The 23,882-nt window shown below is 26.5% G+C and overlaps 4 protein-coding genes across 4 annotated transcripts in view; all 4 read right to left on the reverse strand.

Annotated features, from left to right (window-relative positions):
• The window catches only part of Dhc98D (Dynein heavy chain at 89D), a 36,931-nt gene extending 32,511 nt beyond the window's left edge, over window positions 1-4,420 (reverse strand). Inside the window, exons 1-7 of the mRNA XM_070647204.1 lie at window positions 4,192-4,420; window positions 4,050-4,124; window positions 3,356-3,448; window positions 1,360-1,413; window positions 1,113-1,180; window positions 522-1,017; window positions 9-174 (exon numbers count right to left, since the gene is read on the reverse strand). Of these exons, the coding sequence (XP_070503305.1) occupies window positions 9-174; window positions 522-1,017; window positions 1,113-1,180; window positions 1,360-1,413; window positions 3,356-3,448; window positions 4,050-4,124; window positions 4,192-4,420 (1,181 nt within the window). The remainder of the gene's footprint in view (window positions 1-8; window positions 175-521; window positions 1,018-1,112; window positions 1,181-1,359; window positions 1,414-3,355; window positions 3,449-4,049; window positions 4,125-4,191) is intronic.
• A 2,039-nt stretch (window positions 4,421-6,459) lies between these two features.
• On the reverse strand, window positions 6,460-15,177 carry LOC139095740 (uncharacterized). Its single transcript, XM_070647205.1, has 5 exons — window positions 15,033-15,177; window positions 11,982-12,065; window positions 11,708-11,746; window positions 8,176-8,298; window positions 6,460-6,606 (listed from the first exon to the last, which is right to left on the reverse strand). Exons 1-5 carry the CDS (start codon window positions 15,175-15,177, stop codon window positions 6,521-6,523), a joined length of 477 nt encoding a protein of 158 aa, XP_070503306.1. The 3' UTR covers window positions 6,460-6,520.
• A 5,178-nt stretch (window positions 15,178-20,355) lies between these two features.
• On the reverse strand, window positions 20,356-21,019 carry LOC139095741 (arylphorin subunit beta-like). Its single transcript, XM_070647207.1, is given in 2 exon segments — window positions 20,356-20,835; window positions 20,837-21,019. Coding segments are annotated over 2 exon segments (663 nt in total).
• A 479-nt stretch (window positions 21,020-21,498) lies between these two features.
• The window catches only part of beat-VI (beaten path VI), a 50,161-nt gene continuing 47,777 nt past the window's right edge, over window positions 21,499-23,882 (reverse strand). Inside the window, exons 4-7 of the mRNA XM_070647524.1 lie at window positions 23,677-23,768; window positions 23,497-23,607; window positions 23,153-23,422; window positions 21,499-23,086 (exon numbers count right to left, since the gene is read on the reverse strand). Of these exons, the coding sequence (XP_070503625.1) occupies window positions 22,694-23,086; window positions 23,153-23,422; window positions 23,497-23,607; window positions 23,677-23,768 (866 nt within the window). The 3' untranslated portion in view covers window positions 21,499-22,693. The remainder of the gene's footprint in view (window positions 23,087-23,152; window positions 23,423-23,496; window positions 23,608-23,676; window positions 23,769-23,882) is intronic.

A 23,882-nucleotide genomic window follows, 5' to 3' on the forward strand; every position in this document is an offset into this window, starting at 1 on the left:
ATCCTTACCATTCGATTGCATGCTGAAATTTATAAAGATTATTCTGTAATATTTCTATTGTCGAAGGCTTCTTTATCGGCGCATTTTGACTATATGTTCGTTCTTTTTGTGCTTCTTGCTCGGCTTTAGCATATAATTGATTCCATTTATCATCATGACTTGGAGGTGTTAGTTCTATTAGAAAATCATTAAAAGAGTTAGAAGGGAGAAATATAGATAGAAACGAAAATTAACCAATTAATTTCACCTCAAGCTCATCTACAATATAGATATATATATATATATATATATATATACATGATCTTTTCTCTTTCTTTCTATTTAGCTTCACTCAATGGGAGGTAATTTTTTCACTGTTCATTGAGCACATCATGAAAAGAGGAAAGTATATACGTGTACACATTTCAGCAAAAATTAATTGAGAAAGTCGAGTGAATGTATATGTACTCTTATAAATTGAATGGAAAATGAGATGAAAGAAGAGAAAGCAAAAAGGATTACCAATTTAATTGACATTTTACCTTCATAAGGCATATTTCCTGTTTTAAGTGATTCAATTGATGTTGCAACAGTTGATAGCCGACTCGTGCCTGACAAATGTGATGTGTCATCGCCAATATTAATTCCCGAATTTTTTGCCTCAATTGCTTTTATACGATAATCAGAAGGACGAGAGAAGTCAATTAGGCCGATTTTCTGTTCACCTTCATCTGGACCTTCCATTGGATCATTCTTGTTATTAATAGAAGGTACTCGCATTTGAAGAGTAAATAAATTAGACAGTATATTCTTCGATAAATACAGCAATTTATGTAAGAATGATCCACGAAATGTTCCCATAATAAAATGGTCAGGCATATCTGCCATAGAATCCTCTAAACTTTCCATTGTTGAAATTGGAAGTAGAGATTTTCTAATGAAATATACAAAGTAGCTCTTATGTTCCACTTCTTCGAGTTCTTTCATGTTAAATACGGCATGCAAAACCGGCGTCTTTTCAAACGATTGCTCAATTTTCTGGAAAAAATAAAATAGAAATGAAAGTAGAAAAGAAAAGCAAAGCGTAAAAAAGTCCATAAAAAAATTCCAGAAAAAAAACGAGATCCACTTACCCGAACTTCAATGAAGCTGTATTCTTGCTCTTTAGGTGGCTCCGGGGTTTCGCCTTCTTGTTCATCCTCTTTATAAATTTTTATGAACCGAAGAAGAGAAAAAAAAGCGAAAAAAAATTCACATTTTTAAAGACGTTGAAAGTAAGATAGAAAGAAAGAAATGAGAGAAATGATAATGAAAATTAGCTAATGATTATAAAAACTAATTAAATTATTTTTAATTTTTATTCTTTTCCACTTTACCAACCTTCAACAGCCGTTCTTCTCTTTCGTGACTTTCCACCTCTTTTCTTTTCTGGTGCTATCGAAAAATTTTGAAACAATTTGAAAGAAAAAATATGGAGGTAAAAATTTTTACAACATTTTGTGATAAACAATAAAGAAAATATTAAGAAGGATAAAATGATTATGATGAGCATTATAAAAATTATTTATTGCCACATTTTCCATTTTATGGAGTTTTCCGAGACAAGCCTAAAGCATTCAAAACGTAAATTTAAAACAGAATAATTCTACCTAAAATACTACTATGATTTTCCTTTCTTCAATAATTGAAAATCTCTTCAAATAACAAGTAAATAGATAAACATATAATTTCAAAAAATACAAAAAATTTAATGATAATAAGTTAGTTTTAAAAAAAATTGTAATTATGCATGGCTATCGAGTAAGACTTTTCTATGAACGAATAAGATGAATTTAAGATTGTGAAAGCTTTTTAAGCTCAGCATTATGGATTTAAGTAAAATGCCAAAAATCCAAATAATCATTTTAACAAAAACTCTCATTCCACTTAATTTAGAAAAAAGTTCCCATTTACTTTTGTAAAAAAAAAAAATAAAAAGAATCAAATTAAATACAGCGCAAAAGAAAAATACGAGTAGAAAATTCCCCTCGGAGCAATATAGATTAAATTTTATCATTATAATAAACAGTAAATCCATCCGACATTACCACGTGCGGTGGCGTATTTTCATTTCAATTTCTTTTTGCGTAACCAGAAATTGCCATTGAGATTAAATTTTTTATTTTTCAAATATATAGGTATGTACAAATAAGAATATTTTAAAAATATACTTTTAATCTCTTTAATTAAGGCAGTTTCAGTGATGAAATAACATATAAAATCAATATTTGACAATCTAACTTTTAAGTACACTTTGAAGTAATTTTATTCATTTTATAACAATTAAAGGGAGTTAAAGGTTAAAAATATTCGATTATGATATATCTCTGTGCGTTAAAAAATAAGTTAATTAAATGGGATCCATTGAAACATTTCATCTTCATCATTTTGGTATCATTATTATTATTATTGCTATTATTATCGAACCAACAAATCATTTTTGTTTGACCTAACGAAAATATTTTATTATTTTCATCTCACACATATGGGAATGTGAAATGTTTAGATATTTTCAGAAAGGACGATGAATCTTTTTTTTCCCTTCTTTATATTTTTTTAAAAAAAAAATATAACGTTTAAAAATTCATTTTGCTCGTTCGTTTGGCTGCTAAAACAGTAAACAATTTTTTACAGAAAATTTTCAACTTTTCCAAAAAAAAAGGAAAACTGAAATTAAATTGGAATTTAATTTAATATTCCATTACCGATTGCTGAGACAAAAATGCGTTAAAGCCACTCGAAAGGAACGAGTACTTTTTATTTTATTTTTTAAAATATTATGTTTTCTACAAGTCACCGAGTCGATTGGTAAGGATAAGAAAAAAAAATAGAGTAAAAAAATCTCAGAAAAATCTGGCCGTTTTGACATGAAAGACGACTTTAGGGAATAAAAATCTAAAAGGTTGATATTATTGATCCTTCAAATAAAATACGAAGGCAATTTTAAAATGATGTTACGTGAAATCATTTGGTTTGAATCCGACTTAAATTTCCCCCATACATAAGAAAATGACTATTATAAACAAAAATTATGTTAAAAAAAAGGAAATTTTGTTAAAATTTATGCATGATTTATATTATTTCTCACAAATTGCTTCTACATTATTGTTGCTCAGTCAACGTTAAAAGGCTAAACAAAAAACTTTGAGATTTGTCGGGATATCATATATGTATATAAATATGAATTAAAGGAAGGAAATTCAAATCAAAAGTAACTTTTGTGCTTTACGCACGATAGTCATGAATAGATCTTTTTAAAATTATTTCTCACTAAGATAATGCACAGCATACAATATGAACATATAAAAACATAATGAACACCAAACAATTAACTTACCGGAGCGTGCAATCTCCTGAATTTCTTCATCACCAATATCTCGATCTGGTCGAACTTCGCCTCCTTCTTCTCGACTATCTTTTGCTCGTTTGGCTAAAAGGAAGTGTAAAAAGGTATATTTGAGCGAAAAAAGTATTGTAAGAATAAAATATAAGAAGGGCACGTTGCCGGCATTTTATGTTAAAAATAATAAATTTAAGAATTATATAACTTTTCAATTCTTTTAATACCTATTTTCATCGTATAAAATAAGTGAGTAAAATATAGAATTTCCAGTGCCAATTTTACCTTAAGGTAATTGAAATATATAAAAGCAAAATAAAATATGAAAATTGTGAAAATATAGAATTCCCGCTTAGTAAAAATAAATAACTTTAACTGTGAAAAGATCTTTAAGAATAAAACTAAATAACTGAGAGCTTTAAAAAAAGAAATTGTTAGTTTGGGCCAAAATTGTTTACTTATTCAAAAGATATATTAAGAATTATTATTTAAATTTTTGCAGTGTACAAATGTAAAAGTACATTATTAAACTACGTATTTTTTAATTTTCAAAGATACGTTAAAAAAATACCACAATTTTACAAAGAAGATACAGATCTTCTTTGACTTTAGTCCATATATCTTAACATTTCAAAAAAAAAAACTTTTTCACACACCAACTGTGACCCAATCAATTTATCTTCTTTCCTACCTTTTCCCTTTTTCCCTTTTTTCTCTTTCGAGACGTCAATTGTTACTTGTTGTGGTGGTGTCATAATTCTTGGTACTAGAAATAAAAGGTACAAAATTTATATTTTTCACATGGTCCAACATTGACAATTCATAAATTTTACCTTTCTCAATTGTGAGAACCTCTCGTTCCACAAGTTTGTCGTAGAATGTTCGATAAATATAAAGGATGCATTTCTCAATTTCATCGATATTGTTGATTTCATCTTCAAGAAAATTATAGAATTTATCATAGTGCTCCCTGAAAAGTTCTTCAACAGTTTCTGGATGTTCTTCAACTCCCAATAATTTTGAAATGCGATCCCGCAGCCAAACTACACGATAGTCAGTCATTTTTTTTTCTTTTTTTTTTGGTAAAACTTTTAATTATTTTGTTGGTATGATTCACAAACTTGAAAAATTGAATTATTTGACGAAATTCAAATTAATATTTTTTTCGTTAAATAAATAAGTCAATTAAATCACTTGATAGAAAATAAATGATTTCCAATATTTTTTTTAAAGCACGAAAACACGAAAAATAAATATTTTAATTAAATAATTGGAAACAAATTCTGCAAAACTGAAAACTAAAATTGATTCTTCCACACTGTTACTATGATTAAAAATAAACATTCAGTTAAAAAAATATTTGTCGTCATTGTTTTGGTTGCACGTTTTATATTCCGAGAGTTTTTCTTCATTTCCATAGTGATGCTTGTTATTTTAGAAAACATTCGTTTTGAAATTGTACAAACTCTAATAGGTTAAATAATCCCGAGTATAAAAATGTAGTCGCCAGGTCGTCGCTACGTTGTCGCGTTAACGGAAAGACATAACGGCTGATTTTGGCACATTTTTAATTCGAAAAATGAAATTTGTCACATCGTGCCTTTCGGGAATTTATTTTCACAGCTTCTTAAATAATGTTATGACGTGATGTTCATAAAAAAAATATTTGCAAAATATGGACTGCGAGTTAAATGAGAACTAGTTAAAAATTATCCTTTTACATAAGTTTGCTCTAAAAATGTTTGTCAATAATCAATTGATTTGTCACTTTTTCTGAATTTTCAAAACTATTAATCCTAAAATTTAATTAAAGATAAAACTTTAGCTTAATTGCTAATATACACAAATTTCCCTTTAAATCATGATATTTTTCAAAACAAGAGTTTTCTATAATTTTTTCGTTTTTTGTAGCAAATAATATTTATAAATACTCAGTTTATGCTTATGTATACAGAAAACTTCTAATTTAACATCTTGAACCACTTGAAAAAGAGTTGAAAATTGAGTTAGGAGAAAGTAGAAGATGGAGGGAAAAGTTTGTTCTCATAAAGAATTTATAAGAAATACAAATTGTGATAATATTACATGTTTACAATATAAGTGAATTCATATCTAATGAAATTATATCAGGGGGTTGCAAAATGTGTGAAAAGGATAAAAAAAAATCTTAATCACAAATTATTTTTTCAAAAAATAATAAAGTAAGTTTACGCATACAAAAAAAAATAAAAAAAAATAAGTGTTTTTTGCGAAGTCACGCCCCTTGGAAAAAAATATAATGAAAAAAGAAGAAAGTTTTTAACTTTTCTTGATAGCTCAACACTAATTAAATGTTTTTGTACCTTCTCGTTTACTGCATTTATTACTTTTACATACTTCGTTGTACACCTAATGAAACATGTTTTTCTTCCATCTATGTATTATACATTGAGAAGTAAAATATTTTAGATGAAAAAGTGTTATGCCATACGAGGAAAGAAATTTTTTATTGAACAAGTTTTTCGAGTGTAATTAAATTTATTCACAGAAATGTTCTCGTTGCTAGTTTTTCTTGTTATTTATAGAAATAGTTTGTTCGTACTTTATTAATGCAGTTACTTTCTCTCATATATTCTTTCTATATTGTTCATGTTATTATTACAAATTGGGAAGCTATCATTATTATTAGTTAGCAAAATTAATCTTTAAAAAAATTCTAGTTCATCTTTAACAAGTTCCATTTTAATGAAAAATATGTTATTAAAACTATCATATTATTAACTGAAAGTGAAAGAATAAAAAAATAAATACATTACCTAAAAGTGGTATCTTGACCTTTTAAGGATAATAATTCAAAGCCTTATTTCATGATGAATTGTGATCAAAATTTATTAAAATATTTTTAAAGAAATCTATAAAACTAATGTCCAGCAATATAAAAAATGAAAAAAAAAATAAGCATAAGCTTATAAAATAAAAATTATTAAACTTCTTCATTGTAAAAAGCGAGTCGTTATTTTTTATTGGTTGATCCAGGTTTTAAACTTTGCAAAATTTACTTTGAGTTTAAATATTTATGTACTACACGAAATATTATAATTTTATTTATTGGCCCATTCAATATTAAAATGAGTATGCAGATGCATTTCGAATTATATTATAAAGCTAAAAAAGCACTCGAAACTAAAAGAACAACGTAACTAAACATACAAGAATAGTTTGCATCATAAATATATTTATTATTTTCGCAGCTTTTGATTCCCATTCGCCTGGAAAATTAAAAAATAAAAAAAAAGAAAGAATGTTAGGACGATAAATTTTCATAATAAATCTCATCATACATTTCTTTATAAGTGCATAAAAACTTATGTTAAATACTTATCAAAAATATAAAAGAATAAAAAAATTTTATACAACAGCAAAATTATAAAATATAAATTTTAAATGTGTTTTTTGACATCTTTTTTTTCAGAAATTTGTTTCTCAATTAATTTTATCTAATTATAAAGGTTTAGTGTATATAAATTCAAAAAATAAAGAATTCAGATTTTTTGTTGAAAAATGGGTGAATAAATTGGCTATCTAACGTGAAAAGTTAGTCTTGTATTTAATTTTTAAATCAACAAGAGTAATATATTTTTCATCTGGTGTTCTCGACATTAGATTTATTCGAGTTTTATAAAGTTCGATATTGCAAAATGCATACTTTACATTGATACTAGAAGTATTAAATTTAAATTTAAGAACACTGCAAACTCGAAAACTCTCTGCACTCATCGATTTCACAATACTTTTGAAATCCTCACAGGACTCGTTGTTCAATTTCTTTGCAAAGCTTTACTCTTTTTCGGTAATCGATGATAAAAATAAGTGAAGATAATGTAGATACTTTAGCAAAGTTTACAGTTGAATAGCTTAGGTGTAAAATATGTGCTTCGATTAAGTTAAGTACTTGAATATATGCTCACTTTATAGCAAAAGTGTTTCAATATCGGGCAAACTATTGGAAATATATAAACATAAGATATATTCAGTCAAGCAGACGACTTTGGAAAGTAAAGAAAATGCTGATTTTCTTAAAGGTTCGAATAAGGAAGTATGTAGAGAGAACACCATATGTATTTTATTTTATTGCTCATTTTGTCCTTATTGAATCCTCTCGTAAAGCACTATAATAATATAATATGAAAATATTGGAAGAAATGAAAGAATAAATAACAAAATTAAATATAAAATAATAAAATAATAAAAATTCTCTTCTTCAAAGCCATCAAAAATATAATTTACTGTTTCATATTTAATAAGAATGAAATTTCTGTATTGAATATAAAATAGTCAAAAACCATAATAAGTACTAAATTTTGACATCATTGTAAAATCTCTTTAGCGCCATTCTTCTTTCTTTTATGACATCTAATTAAGCTTAAGTCTAATCATTTGAGAATATGAAAATTAATTCAGTACAATAATTCATGAAGCATTTACCTATTTTGAAATGATTTAAGAATTATGTAAAGTTAAAATAGAATTGATTTGCGATTAAGACAAAAAAATTCTACAAGAGCTGACAAAAGAGAAGTTATTGTTCTACAATCAACTATAGAAACTTTCATTTTCCTATAATCTTCATATTTATTTTATGCTTCAAATTTAAGATTTATTGCTATTGTGAACATTTTTATGTGTTTGCTTATTGCTCTTACAGACTAAAGACTTTAGTCTATTAAATAAATTTTTAGTAATATTTTAGTGGTATATAATGTGCTGATGAGACTTGTTATTTTCTTATATTGTTTAACATTGGTGATCATTATAACAAAAATGAATTTTTTTCATACCATGACAGCTCAAATTATCTTCCGATATGACCCTATATTCTTTCTTGCAAATGCACAGAAGTTGATGACGACAAAATGCATTCTCAATGCAATGTGAATCGTATTGACATTTAGTACCGACACCTGAAAAGAAAAAATGAAGGTAAATTAAAGTAAAATGCATGAGGAAATAAATGACATCATTTGGAATTTCATTTGACACTATAATGCATGTTTTTATACCACTACTATCACTTTTTCTTTTCAATGACTGCATTGCATGGTCGCTTTCATACCGCACCACCATATACATACACTTTTATTTCATTTTTATTTTTTGTGTAATGCTAATGCAATGTGATAAATAAATGTAGTGGAACTGTCGCTACTACTCCTGCTGCTTGTGCCGTTTTCCTTTCTTTTTTATATTTTTCTTTCATGCAGCAAAATAATATGAATAATAAATTTTTTCCAGAATATCAGAGAAAAATAAAAAAGTTCTTGTACAATTCTCACAAAAGGGAAATAAATTTTCATTTAGTCATAAAATCATCCTGAAATATGAAAAATAGAAAATTTGTGTTCCTAAACACTCGAAATGTAATATCCATACATATTTTTGGAGATGCTTGAAATTTTGCATGAGTTTTTAATAAAACAAGAAAGAAATTTTTTATTGTTTTCAGATTATTTTTTATGCACACTTATTATAAAATTTTATAGATTAGACGTTAATGATTTCATTAATTAAAGCATCCCTATTACCTTATATGAATAAATCTTTAAATTAATATCAAATTAATATTTAATAAATTGATATCAAAAGAAAATTAAAATTTCTTTCATTTGTACTGTTATTTTAAAAATTTAATTTAGATCTAGATAAAAAAAAATTCTACATTTAAACATTCAGGGTCCATTCAAGGTTCATTCAAAATATGCATATAAACGTACCTATATACATTATTCATTCAAAAATAAAAACAAAATCATTAAAATGCCATAAATTTTTCTCATTTCTCAAACTAGACAGTTGCTTTTGAAGTTGTATCATGCAATGTGTTAGAATGAGAAAAAACTTTTCTCGGATAATTTCCTCGAACAATTGCATCGAATTAAGGACATAATAAGAAGGATTGTCAGTTTGTTGAGGAAAAATAAACTTTCCCTGGACTCTCAATTATCTATCCTTTGTATGTATTTATGTGAAAAAGTCTTCCAATAAAAGAAAAATATTTTCCATTCGTTTAAAAATATAATGATAAATCAAAAAAGAAATCGTTTGAACAATCTCATTTGAAATAAAAACTTAGTAAGGTTCTGGAATTTTAATATTTTTCAGTTTAATTCAATGTGATAGATTTCTAGTCTACTCAATCGCTAGGTCAATACTCCGTCGTAGTGTTATGGGCAAGATACCGAAAAATGAAGTTCTCAAAATTTACCAAAATCTCAATTTTCAAGTCCGTCATTTTTAAAAATAGTGTTGAAAGAGAGTTTAGATTAGAATTATGAATAAAGTATTAAAAAATATTTGTCATCCGTAATGCACAGATTAAAAATAACGATATACACATTTAAAGTATAAAAAATAAGCTGCGGATATAAGTCCTTTTATCTTCACCAATTAAATAGATGAGAACATATTATTTTTGGTTCCATTGAATGATCAATTTTAATTTAATTAAAAGTTCACTTCATGAAAGAAAATAAATACGTTTCATAGTAATACCTACAACAATCAACAAATGTGAAACCCTTTTCTTGTTTCCTTCCGACTGAACAAATTGTTTACTTTTTTCATTCCACATATACGTAACTGATTCCGTATAAAGTAACAAACTCAAAAAATTCGTATGAGTTACATACACTAGAAAAAGAAAGGTAAGTTCATGGCAATGTGTTTGTGAAGGTTAAGGTAGAAGGAGAAAAAAAGCAATTAATTTGTGAACTCACCCTACCTAAGCTACGGAAAATCATTTTCTCTTATTGAAAAGTCATCCAACAAAAAAAAAAAGATGAAAAATCAGCAAAGTTTAGAAACGTTAAAAAATGTTCGGTTTATTATAGAAAAGCCTAAGAATTATTTTGCAAATATATTATTAATACTTTAAGTGAATCTTGAAATTTATTATTAATATCAACAGCACTTCATTTCAATCATCATACAACTCTATAATTAGTAGGGTTTTTAGAAACAGCTGTTTTTGAGAAACAGCTTTATAATAAAAAGTCCATTCCTAAAATTAACAATAAATTTTAGCCTTGACAAATGTTAAGATTCAAAAATCTATTAAAAATAATTAAAAAATAAAGTTAAATAAGATGAATTGCCAGATCCAGTAATTGTAATTATCAACACATAGAATATTTACAATAAATAACATGCTTTTTTCACATTTAATTATTTGTAATGCAAAATATATAACCACTTAAATTTAAAACAAAAAATGCTTATTTTAAAATTTTTATTAAAATTAGAAATTTGTTTAGAAAATTTGTTAGGTATATAAAAGAAAACAGGTCTTCTAAGTAACTGTTTTTGTTAAAAGGTTTTTGACAAATAACAGCCGTTTTACTGTTTTCTGTTCATGGACCCCTCAATCCCTAATAATGAGTAAGAAAGTTTTTTTAAAATCCCATAATTGTTTTTGACATAATTTTGTTGTTTTATCTTTCGAAAATATTTTCTCCTTTCAAAAAAGTTTTTAGGTATCTTAAATTATTTTATAAATAAAGAATTTTTTAATTTATTTTCAACAATCATTAATTTCCTTACTTATCAATTCACTCTTTGTTTTTGTTCCTTGAAGCGTGTATTTGTATTAAGGCAAAGATTAAATATTCTTATTATCTTTTACGTCTTAAAGTTTTCTTTATTTGTTTAACTTGATTTAACTTTTTAGTGAAAAAGGATTGGAATTCAAAAAAATTATTCTTGGTTTTTATCAAACTCATCAATTAATGGTAGATTGGAATCAAAAGTGGTTGCCAAAACTACGATAAATCCTTACTGAGAATAAAGATAAAACTAAAGAGAGCTTAAATTTTATAATTAACTCTTCCCATTATGTTGCTTAATAACTTGAAGTCAATTGTTGACCCGGAAGGCACACGGCGTAGATTCTATATTTCAGTTTTGATGAAACACGCCCTCAGGAAGCAAATTGGTCTAGGGCTTGAATTTTCGATTTTCGGCGTGTGCATTTCGGGTGAATTGTTTTAATTTCTATTATTTCATTTTATATAATTTCCATTTCTAGTGCACTTTTCAGAAGGTCAAGATGCTAATGACTTTATGAAGATTTTGCCATTAGGTATATTGTAATAAAAAGATGAACATTTTCAATTGCAATAAATTAATATGTATTAAATATAAGTAATTAGAATACATACTTGCCAGTACTTGATATTATTACTCTACGAGGTAATAATAAATTACCTCTTTGGAATTATTATACTATCGAATATCTTAAAGAACCTATGTTTTCTTTTTTTTTTTAATTTTGTAATGATCGAAGGAAGATAATTTTTTTTGAAATTTTAATCTTACCACCAACACAAGTTCGATTTTTTTCATCTGAACGATATGCTGAAAATGAAATATAATATAAAATGGTTACAATGAAAAACTGATATTTTAAATTGTATAGTTGTTGAATAGGTCAAATATCAAACACTAAAATCAATTTGATATCATTTTGCTAAGCTTTTTAAATACATATTTATAAGTATTTGTCATACGCTTTATCAGTAAATTATAATTTTTCCAACTGACAAGCTTTTAATATATCGAAAAAAGCCATAAATATTTCACATTTACTTACCTTCTGAACATTCACAGCGATTTTTATAGCAGACATAAGCAAATTCCCTACAGTCAGATGTAACATCACAATACTCCCGCAGCTCTGGAGAAGAGGAGAGAATATAAATAAAATAAAAGGAAGTAAATACAAATACGTATTCTTAAATTTAAGGGCAGTCTCTGCCTTGAATGACGACAAAAAATGAGAAAGGGGAATGTGGGGCATTATTTATAGCCGCTCAATTGAATTCTGTCTGCTGACAAATACAGTTAAGTTACTGCAGAGTTCATCCATATATAATTGACTCCATCTTTCTTTCTCACTTATTCTACTTCCCGCTGCTATTTATTTCTTTCTCTTATTTCTTTTTTCAACCCGCATTTTTGCATCCATCTAACGTCAATTTTTATCCGAAATCTAAGAAAAATGCTTGAGGCATTGATATCAAAAGCGGAGAAAACAGAAAGGAGTGAGTAAAAGAAGGGAAACACGAATAAACGAAGCAAACATGATTCATCAACAATTGACATTCAGTTAATCATTCTATAACTGTGCACTACATACATAAATAAATATGTATAAACGTACATTTTTTAGGGAAAGAAATACTAAATTGATTGTAAATAATGACTCAATGATTGTAATTATCGCAGCAACTGAGGCTTATGGATTGAAGAGAATCGTATATGTATGAGATTATATTAAGAACAAAAGTGGGATTGAACTATAAACTCCTAATACAGAATTCCTCTAAGAGATGAAAACAAAACAAAATAAATATTTTTTTCCCTCAATCTCTCATTTCTCTCTTTTCAAATACACAACGCATTAAATAGAAAAATTAGATGAAAGAAGCTTCCCAAAATACATGTAGCTATACAATACACGCATTTGGTCGAGGCAGATCTAATCCATCATGCTGTTGAAAGGAATATTCAACATTCTTCCAAATACATACCACAAATACTCGCTTATATACACACATCATTTAGATAGATGAATTAAGTAGAGTGTAGGATTACTTTTTCTTTCTTTCTGTAATACAATACAATATGCAAAATGGAAAGAGTGAAAAAGCTGAATTAGAAAAATGATAGGAGAAAACAGAAGCCAAAAACGTTTCGTTGTAGTAATAAAAATTTCCTCTTGTGTAATGAATTTGATTTCCTTCTTTTTATTTTACCTGGCATCATTACTTTCCTTGTGTTAAAAAAACACGTGATATCTGGGAACAAAATATTTTATAGGTTTTTTTTTCTTATTTGTTTCATATCCTAATTTTGAAGAATTCATTCCGATAATGGATTTATTAAATAATTTTAAAAACTCATTCACTTAAAATAAAATATTACAAACATTAAAACCTGAAATTTATGTTTCTAATACTCTTAAATCTGTCACCATTTGTGATTTTACTTAAAAATTTATAAATTTCAATTCCTTTCAATTATGTAATTTCATTATTCTAAGAAACAACGGTTGAAATCTTGAAGGCAGTAGATATAATGATAATAAAACTGAGCAAGCATATAAGCCATACGAAAATAACTTATCGTCCTACATAATGTCAAGAGCACAAATGCTATAAAAAATTGTCGTGTAATCATGATAAAGAAAAAAAAACTAATTGGAGTCTACACAGAAAAAAATATTTCTTTTATTGAGAACAAAAAAGGTAGTCATGAAGCCTAAAAATCAACTCGTGATTGCTAATAAAATTTCGACAATATAAATTCGTGTTTGGACAAATTCGAATTTGCTAGCATGATAGAAAATATGGACAATGAAGAAGCACAGACCAAGTAAAATAATTTGAATGGAGAATGGAGGAGTAAAGTAGCCTACGTGATTGCTACTCGATCATCGAAATAGTAAGGAAATTCGTGAAAGGTAAAATTGTAATCATTCATTTGACCTCCTTCCATCCATTTATATATTTTTCCATACTCGAAAATGAGGATTTGAATTCAACGTGAACGTGACTTTGTCCAATTAATATAATACACCAAGCAGAATTTCTCCGTAGCTCCCTTCTCTTACTCCCCCTGCAAGCCCTCATTCGCCAACTATATTTTTCCTTCCTTTTTTGGTATTCATTTTTATGGGTGAGTGAGATTAATTGAATTATGAAACATATGGAAATTTCTACACGATAAAATTTTATTGCCATTATGTTTGCCTTTTTCGTGCGTGTGTGTATGTGTACATATAACTAATTCCTATAATTTTTTTCCTGATGAATGATGATGTGGAAAGTGGATTAACAATGACATTATGAATCAACGTCCATCATATCTTTTATTATTATGATTATGGAGACTGTGTTATGTTTGAAGATAAATCAAAATTAATCTACTTATGTGGATGAAGATTTAACGGAATTTTTCATACTCGTTACTCTTGAAAAGTTTAGAAATCTTTTTTATTATAAAACCTTTCATATTTTGAGCATTTGGAAAAAATGAGAATTTAATAGCAAAACTCATTACTAAAAATTTAATATCCCCTTTATATTTATATCTGTATGATAGCAAGTGTGTGGATAGATGAACATTCAACTCCTCTATCTACTTTTTATTTTCTTTTCTACCTGGTCCAAATTTTGCTAAGCGTAGCTTTTCTTTTTTTTTCATCTTTGTTATATTACAAGCACACACAAGGTATAGCTTTTCATCCTGTATGTGTGATAAAGGTTTTTATGGGATCTACCATGCTTTTAAATGACAAACATTTACATAAAACTTATGAGGTTTAGCATTCATCTAATGGCTCATCACCATCAAAATTTATGCAGTGTATAGCTCATATGTTCATCTCCATATAGATCGCACACAGGACACATTTCTAATAATATATGCATGTACGTATGTTTAGAGCAAAAGAGACTCTATAACATCAACAAAAAGATAAAAAAGAGATATAAATGAAAAAGGAACATATCGCTTCGCATATGTAGACAAAATTAATAAAATATTGATGTTACGTGAGATCTATGATAGTTTTCTTTCATAATACTTTGTTTACAATTTTCAAAATAAAACGGAGTCGACAATTTTAAATGCTACTCACCTCCTAGTAACTGATATTTTTCATGATGCTTATCTACAACATGATAATTTGACGTTATGGCAGTGAATTGCTCTCTATGGTCGATTGCAACTGAGTAAATAAATGGTAAAATTTGAAATAATGTTGCCAAAGAAATCAACTTCATTGAATTTAATACTAGATATTTTTATATACACTAATTTTTCTTCACATCAATGAACTCATAAATTCATTCTTAATTGTCGTTTATAGTTTTTAAATCATCCTATAATTGAATTTTTCAAAAAGATTTTCATTATTAAGTGACCAATTCAGTTTAATTTCTGTGCTCACATTAGTTTTATAACTTTTTTTTCACAGATGTCAATAAAAAAGCACCTAAAAACTTCGAATGTACAAATTTAACTAATTCTCATTTCATGACATTCTGTTTATGTTTTGGTGCTAGGTTTATTTGCAAGTTTTGGATAGACGAGATTGTCTCATATTACATTTTAGATTTAATATTGAACCTTAATATATGAATTTTTCCTACTTATCATTCACAATTCATATTTTACTGTGAAAAATTATTATTAAATCCTATTCATGAAGTGTTTCATTGATTGATTGCTTTTTGTTGTTCGGTACAAGGCACAAAAATCGCTCATTGTATTATCATATCGGATATGTATTTAATTTTCCTCATTTCATAAATATAAATGCACAAGTGTGAGCTAATGCGATGAATTTGTTTGAATCAGGCACATATTTTTTGTGTTAAAATTAAATACTTTTTAAATTAAAATTAATTGCAAGATAGCATTCGATTAAGTAATAAAATCAATTAAGCTTTTAACCTTTTTTAAAATAAAAATCTAACAATGTGATCAATAAAGAGTTATTTAAGTTTTTTTAATAATTAATTTCATAATGATCGAAAAAGACAAAGCTCATGAGATTTACTTCGTTATAATTTAATTTCATTATAAATCTCATTATACTTCTATACGAGTCTATAAAAACTCTAAAGTCTGCAGAATACTAAAACTTTTATTGAAATAGTCAAGAATAAATCCTTTGAGATGTTAATTTAAAAAGAGATGATCATAATAATTTTAGTACAATTCAGGTTCGGAACTCCATTGGATTACCTTGGCCCTTGGATTACAGAAACTTGAAATTTCTTTTAAGTTTGTTTCTAATTCAAATCAAAATATTTGAGATGAATTACCAATAATTAAGAATCTAAAATTTGCGAAAAAATGTTATATATCATCATACAAAATATATCATAAATATATTCTAAAACTTTAAGACGAAATAAAACAGTACAATTTCTATTAAAAAGTAATTTCATCAAAAGCATGCCAAAGAATTTAACTATTTTGTTTTACAAACTTGAAAATAAATTTATAAATGTAAAAGTTTTAACAAGATATCAATCATTATTATTTCTAATGATTACAGCGTTATGCTATTATTTTAAAAGTTATATTTGAAATATGTATTACAAAAAAAAGTCCCATTCCTATGATTTAACAATTTAATGGCACAAAAATTCAATTTACGTTGACATTCTTTTATAGAGTTTAAAATAACAACTAATGAACTTTTTTTCTAAAATTGTTTATTAGACTTTTATAGGAAAAACAAAAAACAAGTTACAAATAGGGTAAAGAATATAATTTTTGTGGTAATTCCAATCTTCAAGATTTTAAAAGTTCATAACTTTTCACGTGTTAATTCTTTTAGGACAATTTCTTCGGCAAAATATTAAGGAAACAAGGAAATTTACTATAAGCTATGCAAAATTTATCCTAAAATAACAGTTTTCGTGAAAAACTGATTTTATTAGTGAATATAATTTTTGTGGTATGAAATATAATTTTTGTGGTAAAAAAATATAATTTTTGTGGTAATAATAAATTGAGGATTTCTAGCTTAATTCTTCAAGGAGATTACCTAAATTTATTAACAGACTTATATTCAACTTATTTGAGTTTAATTTAAGTCTGGAAGGTCCGTGGAAAATGATAAATTAACTAAAAAATATTTGAAAAAAATTTAACGAATTTTTAAATTTTAAATAAGATAGGGGAGCATCAACCTTAGGGAAAAATCAACCAAAAAATCTCTTAGAAAAAATACCACAAAAATTATATTTTTTTACCACAAAAATTATATTCAATGTTTACATATTTTAAATGTGTTTTTTTAGTTAAACTAATTAACTTTAACTGTTTAATACTAATTATTGTGAAAATATATGGTTTGTTTTATCGTATTAGTCCACTACCTAAATGAATCAGTGATAATTCCTTAAGAAAATATTTAATTGAAAATTGTAGTAAAAACTTGAATTTTTAGGGTAAATTTTTGGATCGATAAAACTTAGTTATAGTAAGGTAAAAGCTCCATAAAACTAAACATATATCATTTTAATAGCATTCTTTCATAATTTATTTAACTTTCTGGAAGTGAAAAGCAGTTTAAAATAGAATTTCCAAAAAAATGTCAATACCACAAAAATTATATTACCACAAAAATTATATTCTTTACCCTAAAACAATATTTAACTAAATTTTTGAAAACTTGTTTACAAAAGAGAACATAACAATGCAATTTGTCGTTCGTTTGATCACACTATTACACCATTAACTGATTTCCTTCGAGTTTTTGGCTCAACGTACAGTTAAAACGTTTGAAGTAATAGAAACATAGGTTAATGATTATCTTATTAAACCATTTTTTTATGTTAAAAAATTTAAATCATTTCAAAATCTATTGTCAAAAAAATTAATATTGTACGATTCATAATAAATTATATAAGACGCAGATTCAAAAATGCGCTAAGTTCACTTTATATTGACTTTTGAAATTTTTACCATCAGCAATCCAAACTTATTTTTCTATTTTATTTTAAATTAGACAATGGTGTCCTTCCTAATTCATTGCTATTTCATTAATAGAATTAAGATCATTTGTCTATACGTTTTTCTGTCTTTCCGCACTATTTCATAAACATCAAATTTCTTTAAGAATACGTTTTACTAGTTACTCAAATTTGTTTTCAATTCTAAAATTTAGAGTTACATACAAATCCCCATAAGGTAACAATTTAATTAAAACTTTCACACCATGCTTGATGGGGTATTATTCTAGTAATTTTAATGGTTTGTGAATAGCTTTTGTTCTTCTTTAATTGTTTGATAGCTTTGTTCTGTTCATTTAACATTTGAAAAATCATTTAAAAAAATAAATAAACTTTCCAATTTTTCTAGTTGTAATGCAGAATCAGCCAAAATAGTGGAAAGTAGAAATCTGAGTCTAAATAAATGTTGGACCATTAAGGATAATTTAGTTTCATAAAATCTAACAATAAGCAATATTATTATTTTTATTATTTGTGTTATTGTTATAGAGTGGGACTAAAAAACATTAAAAACCAATTTTCTAGAATCTGTCTGAATTGGGGTTTAAAATTATTTTCACAAATTGAGTCCTCTTGAGAGTTTTTTGCTTAAAAGAAAAACATGAGTTTTTACTTTATACTAGTTAGCATTAAATTACAGCTGTAAATTAATTACATTAAACAACATTAATACTTAAAAATTAAGTCACAGTTGTGAACTAAAACACAGCTATTTTTTTTTTAATAATTTATAAATTTTGAATTTTTTTGATAGAAATTTTTGAATTTTCCTTTATTCTTCAGATTTTTCCGAACACTGTAAAGTGAGCCGATAAGTTGTGACCAAGTTGTGCCTATAAAACATAGTTGTATTTTATTTTACAGCTGTAGTTTAATGCTTACTGGTATGGAGTTCATTTTTTATTTCTTTATGTCAAGATTTAGAAAGAAAGAAAATTTTCGTTTTATTGTGATTTGTTATATTGACTTATGTATGAATAATGTAGAAAACAGTCGAGACTGTTTACAAGTGTATTTCTTTCAAAGTATATGTTATTGAATATGTTTTGAAATCTTAATATGACATAATAATTTCATCATTTGCTTTATGATAAATAAAAGTACCATTCAAAAGCATATTTTTTTTTTTGGTTAAAATAAATATTCAAACTGTCGATTAAATGGATATTGGAGTGGCATTGAATCTAAAAAGCAAGAACCAATCTTCGAACATAAATATCCAATGGTAACTTGTCACCTCCATTCATTGCTGTCATAATTCCTTTGTAAGTTCATAATAGCTAGATCTGTCTTTAACAATTCTGTTGATTTTCTGTCAATTTCATTTTCACCAGTTATCAAATCAACTATCAACAATATTGATTTCCTAATAATATTTTTGATTATGCGTAATATCTACTGTCTCTACATATGATGTGGACCATATCGTTATTTCTAGTTTTTGTTTTTTATTTGAGGTGAGAGTACGTGATTCAATTGTGGAACTTGAGCTTTAAATTAAACTTTAGATTTTATATTGTCTTGCGTATCCTAAGCAACATCAACAGCATTTGTAATTTAGACGGTAAACATATCAAAATACACTAAAAAGTTATTCATTTTTACGCTTTTGAACTTGACTCCGTCAAACACTAAATAAGGTTTCTTGATTATATTCATAAAAGCTTCGTAGAAAAATGTAATAAACTCACAGAAGACATTCAACAGTTATTTATAATAGTTAAAGCTTTAATTCACTTTAATTTTTTTTTTTGAAAGCTCTTGGTGATTAAACTAAATCCTAATATACTCAATTTGATACAAATTCTCAATAAGGTAAATATTTTTTTTATTAATTTCAATATTTACAGCTAGGGTTTCTGAAAAACCGCACCTTTTCTGCACTTCCTCGGTTTTGTGGTTTTCCAAAATTGCAAAACCGCGGTTTTGCGATTGTATTAAGTTGTAAATGTAAATTTTTAGTTTAATGCATTAAACAAAGCAAACAAAAGAAGTCAAAAAAAAATTCTGGCTTCGTCATTATCCATCATTTTATAAAACTTTAAGTTCTTATTTTAAAAATGAAAAGCAATCTTATCTTATTACATAATAAATTTTTAATCCTATCACATTTCCCTCTGTGCTTTATGTTATTGCAATCATAATTGTAAAACTCTCTTTAATAGATTTTTGAATTTGCATAAACATACAATGAACGAATACATGAAGTATATCAATCTTCATGGAAGGCAATCATAATTATTCACATAGTGCCAACATACTCAATCAATGTCACCATATTTTCCTTAATTTCACTCTTCTTGTTACAATTTCTCATTTCCTATTCTTCACACTTTGCTTCTTTTGTCCTTGCATTTATGTATAATAATGAACAATGCACTTCAGTATGATTATGCTAGACGTATGAGTATATTATAAAGTAAATAAACACTAACCTTCCATAAAATAGGCTAATTTTGATTCAGGATTTGTCGTAATATAATAATTTGTATAATTTATTGAAATTGTGTATGTATGAACGTCACCGACTTTTTTCATGCTCACATATCCCATCATTTCGATACGGCGTGCTTTTATAATAATATAACTGTTGAAAAAATAAAATGGACTTATTTCGTAAATTGCTGGTAAAATATAACCAGAAAAATCGTCACGATGAAGGGCAGCTATGGTGACAGCTTGAATAAACATTCCGGGATTTATGTTAAAGCAAGCCCAAACCATAAATTTGTAGAATGCGTCCCAATCTTTTTCATAGTACAATATTTTGAAGACGGCAAGCATTTGATGATTATGCTCTTTTTGTAGTGGTGAGAAAATATCTTCCATCCCAATGAAACCTTTTTCATAACAGTTGCGAAAGCATTCAAAGGCATGTTCATTTGTAATTTTTGTCTTTGATCGTCAAATAATTGAAATTCTTTGCTTCGTCATAATACCAATTGTGAATTTCTGGCTGCAAAATGTTTGCAAAAATTTCAAAAATTGATTTTTGTTTCACCATAAAATCCGAATCCGCATATTTAACTTCATTTGTCATATAACGTACAGTCACCGTAGTGATAAGAACCACAAATAACAGACGAACTCTCATCTTGACTCTTTACGATTCACACAACACTGAATATATTGTATTTCAAATCTCTAAAATTTATATTGACGCTGATGCATTAATATTAAATTTATGAATTGAAATGTTTTTAATAGCTTACGTAACATTTTATTCATTTTTTTTTTTCATTTTTTCTGAAGTTATCAATGAACCTGAACTGAACTTAAATTAGATTTTAAATCATATTAAAAATATTCAAATTAAAATACCAATGATTCAAATTGACCCTCTTTTAATTATTATTTTGAATTAAGTTTTGTTACCATAATAAGCGTCTCTATTGTTATCATCCTTTTAATATTCTCATTCATTAAATATATATTATCTATCTTCCTCTTTATATTTAAATGGTTTCCTGAAAATATCTGAAAACAAAAATAAGAGTTCCTAACAAATGGTTTTTTATAATTTTTTATTTATTTAAATTGTTTACGCAATCATGTTTGCTTTTCTTGTCATTACCAAACACGATTTCTTGCTGTGTACAGATAACGTTTATAACAAATAATCACTTTCTTAATTTACATTTTCTCTTATTTTATTTACAAAAATTATTATCAATTCAATTTTTTTGTTATAAAAGGATTATTATTCTATAATTGCAATATAAAATCATGAGCTTTTCATGCTTATTTAGTCGAGTTCATTTTCAGTTTAAACTTTTCTCCTTAATAAATCATTTTTTTTTCATATAAATTTCAGAATTTAACAACATTATAATCGGATTAATTAAGTAAGGGTTAAGAGAGGAGAGATTTTAAATTTTTAAACTTTTTAAGCCTTTTTTTGTGTATGACTTACTTATAACAAAAATAAGCTTTTATCTCATTAAAATTATTATTATTCTTCCTTTTTTCTTTTTTTATTAATTGTTTATTCGATTTTTATATATAAATAGTTTTTACTTAACACATCTATATTATCGTCATTGTTAATATATCTGTTCTGATTATTTTGTTAAAAATCGTTAATTTTATTGGGTTTTCTTAATAAAATAATATTTACATACGAAATCGTTATCTCGAAAAAACTGAAAGAATTTTTAAATTAAATCTATATTATTTACACAAACTATCTTTAATTAATCTGATGGCTTGATAATCTACCAATATTAACATAAAATAATTAAGAACTTTTCAAGCCAACCATTTTAAATTTTGTGCAAAAATAACAAGTCTGCTACGCAGATTTTAGGCATTTTGATCTCTTATTAACTCAAATTTTTGACCTGTAAAGTTGTTTAACATAACTGACTAAATTTATAAGATGAAGTGAAAAAAATAAAATCTAAATTGTACAGAATAGTTATTATTTTTGATTAATGCTTAGTTCCTAAAAATGTCAGTGAAAATACATTTGACAGCATTAATTTTTATTCATGTGAAATTTTATTTAGGTTACAGTTGCTACAGTTTGTTATGTGTTTAATCAAATTCTATGTATTTCGGTTAATTCAAATTTAACTTTTGTTCATATTTACATTTCTTTTTTTTTTTTAGTAGACAAAAACTGAAACGTTCAAAACATTAGGCATAACAGTTTCTCATCCACTATAAACTATTATTTTTGTATATCATAGTGTTATTTTTAAAAATAATTATTCATGTAATTTTTCATGTAATGCATATCTTTTACTTACAAGGTTAATGCTTAATGTCATATCGAAGTGAAAATTCCTAGCATATTTAATCCTGTTGAAACCAGAATGGACATTAATATGATTTTTTCTATTAATAAGACCTTATTATTTGATGCTGAATGTAATGCAGAATTATCAGGATCACCATTTTTTCGCCGACCGTCCCAGCCAAGCATATTGGGAGATACAGTACTTGACATATCAACTAAAACGATCCGTTGTTGTAAATTCTTGTGATAAATGTGAAAAATTGTGATTTCACAAGACACGGTAATAATGTTAGTAAACGGCGTCGGATTTTGATAAATTTCCTGTAATATAGGACTATGTGGATAAAGCTCTAATGCTGAATATGTTGGTGTTCCTTCAAATGCTCGATAACTAATACGTTGAAATGGAAGTTTATTGACCTATTTTTTTAAATAAAAAATCTCGGTAATGTTTTTGTAAAATATAAAAATGAACAAATAACTTACTTTTTTGTTATTAATATACCAACTTATGTTGGCAGGTGGGAACGATGTTCCGACACTGCACGATGCTTTTAGATTATCATTTGCATAAAGTGTCTTTTTCTCAACAATCATACGGGGTTCATCATTAGGCAACTCAATAACCTGCATCACTGCAGTTCGAATATCGGTATGAAAAAGTGGCGCGTCTTCTGATACCTCGCATTGAAATTGCCCTGTTAAGTCTCTTGTGACACCTCTCAATGTCACTGATGTGGCATCCGAATGTGCCAGCTGTTATATATAAAGTTTTGAAAGAAAATGGAATGAGATTATTAAAAGCTTTCATGACACACTCATGTACTTACATCGACTGTAATTCCTGCCACTTGAAATGTTCTTGCAGGCGGTACTTCTTTGGGAACATAACGATAAAACTCTTCAGACTCAAAGTACCATCTAACTGAATATAAGCTTGCCTGTAAACGAGTAGCAATAATATTTTATTACTGAGTGTATATTTTTTAATAAATTGATGCAGCACTTACATTATCTAAATCATATTGACACGTGAGGGTTGCTGCATTTCCCATTATTACAGCTTCGGGCACAAAAATTTTAAGTTCCTTTAGGCAAACAACTGTAAACGAGATAAATTGAAATTTAAATTAATATTAAAATTATTTATTTTTTCGAATTAAATAAATATAATTCATTACAGTTAAATAGTAATCAATTGCTGTTTTCCATTTGT

The sequence above is a fragment of the Chironomus tepperi genome, unplaced genomic scaffold, assembly GCF_022539635.2.
Source record: "Chironomus tepperi strain 1889 unplaced genomic scaffold, CSIRO-AGI_Ctep_v1 contig_376, whole genome shotgun sequence".
Taxonomy (NCBI): Eukaryota; Metazoa; Arthropoda; class Insecta; order Diptera; family Chironomidae; genus Chironomus; species Chironomus tepperi.

Coding starts and splice junctions, on each gene's coding strand:
- LOC139095740 (XM_070647205.1), bottom strand. CDS start 15,177: ATGAAGTTGATTTCTTTGGCAACATTATTTCAAATTTTACCATTTATT. Junction 8,299..11,707: donor AAATCGAACTTGTGTTGGTG/GTAAGATTAAAA, acceptor TTTTCTTTTCAG/GTGTCGGTACTAAATGTCAA. Junction 6,607..8,175: donor AGATAATTTGAGCTGTCATG/GTATGAAAAAAA, acceptor TTAATTTTCCAG/GCGAATGGGAATCAAAAGCT.